This window comes from Helobdella robusta (assembly GCF_000326865.2).
Source record: "Helobdella robusta unplaced genomic scaffold HELROscaffold_38, whole genome shotgun sequence".
NCBI classification, from domain to species: domain Eukaryota; kingdom Metazoa; phylum Annelida; class Clitellata; order Rhynchobdellida; family Glossiphoniidae; genus Helobdella; species Helobdella robusta.
In genome coordinates, this window is record NW_008704829.1 from 1,197,325 (window position 1) to 1,202,999 (window position 5,675).

General features: G+C 33.0%; 1 protein-coding gene across 1 annotated transcript; it reads right to left on the minus strand.

Annotated features, from left to right (window-relative positions):
* Positions 1 to 415: 415 nt before the first annotated feature.
* Positions 416 to 4,515, minus strand: HELRODRAFT_113575 (hypothetical protein). Its single transcript, XM_009023916.1, has 8 exons — positions 4,441 to 4,515; positions 3,669 to 3,807; positions 3,110 to 3,287; positions 2,703 to 2,801; positions 2,521 to 2,623; positions 2,167 to 2,291; positions 1,449 to 1,699; positions 416 to 1,204 (listed from the first exon to the last, which is right to left on the minus strand). Exons 1-7 carry the CDS (start codon positions 4,457 to 4,459, stop codon positions 1,613 to 1,615), a joined length of 750 nt encoding a protein of 249 aa, XP_009022164.1. The 5' UTR covers positions 4,460 to 4,515; the 3' UTR covers positions 416 to 1,204; positions 1,449 to 1,612.
* Between the last annotated feature and the right edge of the window lie 1,160 nt (positions 4,516 to 5,675).

Below are 5,675 nucleotides of genomic sequence, written 5' to 3' on the forward strand. Positions count from 1 at the left end.
GAGAGAGAGATATTGTGAAGTTGAATGAAATTTATCTCCAAAAACCTTCACTTTCGCATTTGACTTGTACACTTTCTGATCAGATAAAAACGTTCATCTCAAACTTATTATTATTTTAAATAGTTATTATTATTATTTTGCATAATAATTATTATTTTACATAATTATTATTACATTATATTATTATTTTAATAAACTATACTGAAGAAGGTATATTATAAATAGAGCGATCAGTTAAGTGAGAAGACTTAAAAATATTTCAAGTTAGAAATAAAAATTATTATTATTATAGCAACTATTATTATTGTTAAGTTTGTCTGTGTGTGTGTGTGTGTGTGTGTGTGTGTGTGCAATTATTATTAACGTAAATTTTGTTGGGAATAACACAGTTGTTGAAGCGTAATAAAGACTTATTCATCTTACTTATTCAATTTATTTGAAGAATTTTTCAATCAATCAATTAATTAATCAATTAACTAATCAATCAATTAATCAATCAATCAATTCTTTCAACTGACCAACTACCCAAACAATTAATCAATCAACCAACTTACTAATCAATCAATCAGTCAGTCAGTTAAATAACCGAACGATAAGTCAACAAACTAAATAATGATTTAAACACGAAACAGATAAATTAATCTCAATTAATTAATTAAATTTTTGCTGTGAGGGCCGTGTTGAGAACAATTTTACCTTTGAAGGGCCGCATTTTTCGACCCGGGGGAGAATTTTTTTAAGATTTGTGACTCCTTTTGACCCTTTTTTAAATCAATCAATCCACCAATCAATAAACCAACCAGCCAACCAATTAGCAAGCTATTTAAACCTGAATAAGTTGTTTTTACCCAATAAAAATTAAAAAACTCCGCTTCAAATCACCGATACCAACAATGATAATAACAATAGCAACAATCATAATAACAATAACAACAATGATGATAAAAATAATAACAACAATAATAATAACAACAATAATAGTAATGAGAAAATCTGTCTGGGAATAAACGAACGATTAACAAATGGTAAATAATGTTCGACTTTTGAAATATATATATATATAAATATATAGAATCTTTTTTTGGGGCCAACAAATTAAATACAAACATATGGACTAATTCAGATATACAGTCATGTATATATATAAATTCGTTCATCTGTCAATTCATTCATTCATTTATTAATTCATTTATTCATCCTATTAATTCATTTATTCATCCTACTTATTCATCTTACTTATTCAATTTATTTGAAGAATTTTTCAATCAATCAATTAATTAATCAATTAATCAATCAACTAATCAATCAATTAATCAATCAATCAATCAATTCTTTCAACTGACCAACTACCCAAACAATTAATCAATCAACCAACTTACTAATCAATCATATCAATTTATTATCAACCAACTTACTAATCAATCAATCATTCGCCCACTCGTTTATTCATTCATTTAATAAATTAAATCATCCATACATTCATTCATTCATTCTTACCCATCTATTCTTTCATTTGCCGACTAACTAACTCTTTTACTCACGCCTCCATCATTCATTCATTCATTCATTTATTCATTCATTCATCCATACATGCATTCGTTCGTTCAGTCCATCAATAGCCGGATGGCTTGAGAGGCATGCATATGTTATAAAAACTATTGGCACTCCAGAAATCCGGACCTTTCCATCCACACCATCCCTTTGATGATGATGATGATGATAGTGATGATGATAGTGATGGTGATAGTTATGATGATGATAGTGATGATGATGATAGTGATGATGATTATAGTGATGATGATTATAGTGATGATGATGATTGCAATGATGGTGATGATAGTGATGATGATGAAGATAGCAATGACATTGTTAACATATAAAGCGTTGAAAGTGATAATGATTGTGATGGTACGTTTTAATTATGATGACGATTATAATTGTGGTGAAAATTATTTTTAAGATAATGATGATGATGATGATTGTGACAACTAGACAGCCGAACATCCAAAATTCATCCAGGTGTCTCGACTGGACATCAATCTCCAGACATTTAAAAACCCAAACATTCATGCATTCGAGTCAAATGGACAAATTAACAACCATCCACCAGACCAGACCATACACTGAGACAGACGTTAGACAGTTAGACCGTCTAGATAGACAGACCTTAGACTGAATGACCTTGAGATCTTCAGGGCCAGTGTAGTGTGGGTCAAGAACAAGGTAGGCCACATCGCCAGTCTCCTCGTTGAAATCGATGCCTATGATCGTATGGGCTAGTACCCCGCCTCCTGGTTTGTATGTATACAAACATACATACATATACAAACAAAGAAACATACATACTTACAAACAAACATACATACAAACAAACAAACAAACAAATATGCATACATACAAAAAAACATACAAACATATATACATACAAACAAACAAACATACATACATACAAACAAACATACATACATACAAACATACGAAAAAACAAACAAACAAACAAACACACATATAACAACCAACCAATCATCATGGGTGAACCATGGGTTTCAAGATGGTGGATGATCTCACGAATTTTCGAGGACATCTCGAGACCAGAGGAGGCGTGGCTTATCTTGCACTGAATCTGTCAATCAATCAGTCAATCAATCAACCAATCAATCAACCAATCAATCAATCACTCAATCAATCCCCACTCAACCAACACTGAAAATATGATCGAGAACGTATGAAACTTCAGTGGAACCAATCCATTGTTTGGAGCCGAGAAATGATGGAAGCTTATCACCGACTTCCACCAAGGCCTGAGTTGATTAATTAATTGATTAATTAATTGATTGATTGACTGAATGATTAATTAATTAATTGATTAGTTGATTGATTAATTAATTGAATAGTCATTACCCGAAACAATTTTTCAAGATGTTATCACAATAACTCTAACAACAGCAGCCAAACGAATTTCAAAAACTTATAAAACCCCAATTTAAAAAAAAAACAAAAATTTCACAAAAAAACAAATACAAAAGAATCCTTCTTTTCACGCCCATTCCACCCACTAAAAAGCTCCCAAATCCCCACAAAACCACCCTAATTCATCCAACCCCTTGACCTGTTGTATCTGCCTGTGGGTGGGGGTGGCCTTCTCGGTGTAGCCCTGGAGGTAGAGCCAGGACGCGATGGTCTGTAGGGACCTATATGCACACCCCCATCCACTATCGTCTAACCTGTCTTGCATGTAGTGGTGGTATTCGAAGCTGCCCCGAACTAATGTCACTTTACCTTTTGCTGGGTTGGGTTGTTGTGTGAGTGTTTGTGTGCGTGTGTGTGCGTGTTTGTTTGTGTGTGATAAATAGATAGATAGATAGACAGATTGATAGATAGATAGATAGATAGATAGATAGATAGATAGATAGATAGATAGATAGATAGATAGATAGATAGATAGATAGATAGATAGATAGATAGATAGATAGATAGATTGATAGACAGACAGACAGACAGACAGATAAATAGATAGATAGATAGACAGACAGACAGATAGACAGACAGATAGATAGACAGACAGTCCGAGACAGACAGTCCGAGACAGACAAATAGATAGATAGATTGAAGAATCGATCAACTGATTGACAGAGCACAAGTATTGATACAACCACAGAAATTCACCCTTAGACGGTGCTAGACCAATGTGAACGTCGAGCAGATACGGCGACTGGATCCTGGACAGCCTCAAACTGTTCGGTCTCCGGAAAGTCGGACTCGAAAGTGGGATAAGGAAACGGGAATGAAGATCTTTCCGCATGCTGGCTGTCGGATGGATGGATGGAGGGTAGGTGGGTGGGTGGATTGATGTGTGGATGGGTAGACGAATGGATGAATAAATAGGTGAATAGATGAATAAATAGGTGAATGGATGAATGAATGGATGAATAAATAGGTGAATGGATGAATGAATGGATGAATAAATAGGTGGATGGATGAATGAATGGATGAATAAATAGGTGAATGGATGAATGAATGGATGAATAAATAGGTGAATGGATGAATGAATGGATGAATAAATAGGTGGATGAATGAATGAATAGATGAATAAATAGGTGGATGGATGAATGAATAACTTTCATGAATTCGTCAATTTAATGACGAATGAATAGGTTTCCATCCATTCACCTATTCATTCATAACCATGAATGAATAGGTGAATGGATGAATAGATAAATGGATGAATGATTGGATGGATAGATGGGCAGATAGACGGATTAATTAAGGATAGATAGATAAGAAAATGAATGAGTAACCCATAAATGGAATTTATTTAATCATTCACTACTTAATACGCTCATTCATCAACTCGCTCATTCATTCAGTCACTCACCAATCAACCAATCCATTCATTCATTCAATTCATTCATTCATCCACCCATCAGTCCATCCACTTACACAATTGTTTCTCCTCCATCCCTTCCGGGTAGACGATGGTGAGGTAGGTGTCAAGGTCATTCGGAAGGAAGTGGAATGACCTCGGGGTGTAATACGCAGAAGACTTGAATGAATGAACGAACGAATGAATGAACGAATGAATGAATGAACGAATGAGTGAATGAATGAAGGAAGGAAGAAATGAGTAAATAAATAAATGAATAAATGACCAAATGTCAGACGATGATCAGGCAAAAAAAAATGAATGAAAAAATGAATAAATAAGCGAGTGAATGAATGCGTGTATGAATGAATGAATAAATAAATAAACAAATAAACGAACGAATAAACAAACGAATGAACAAACAAACGAACGAACGCAAAAGAACGAATAAAATTAACACGAACTTTGCTATGAGCTAGTAGGCATTCTGCAAATATTCTAAGTTGCTTCTTAACTTGCTGTGTAAAGATCCAGGCTATTTGCTCGGCTTTCCATCTTTTATTACTATTATTATTATGTATATTATTATGTATATTATTATATATTATTATTATTGTTGTTTTTATTATTGTTATTATTATTATTGTTGTTTTTATTATTGTTGTTGTTGTTGTTATTAGTATACCTATAGTTGGTCTTTGGAACAAGCGCGAGAACGCCAATCGGCAGTATGGTCTCTACCAACATGACCTTGACTGTTTGTCGTTGTTATTATTATTATTATTAATATTATTATTATTGTTGTTATTATTAATACTCATATTATAATTATTGTTATTATTACTCATATTATAATTATTATTACTCTTATAATTAGTAACACTACAAGTATTATTAATAAGTGATAATGCGACGTACTTGAAACAATGCTGCTACTTAAATACAGCTGCTGCTACTTAAATACAGCTGCTGCTACTTAAATACAGCTGCTGCTACTTAAATACAGCTGCTGCTACTACTACTACTACTACTAATATTACTACTATTACTACTACTACTGCTGCTGCTACTACTACTACTGCTACTACTACTACTACTGCTACAACTACTACTACTGCGGCTTCTTCTACTACAACAACTACTACCACAAATAGTAATCTCAATAATAATGGAAACAGATCTTTTATTCTTCATCAAATGCGTAAAATAAATAATTAATTAGTTAATTAATAGAATAGAATAGTCGTGATTAGAATGAAATCACAATCGTCATAGTCAGTCATCACTGCTCTTCATTTAAAATGAAATAAGT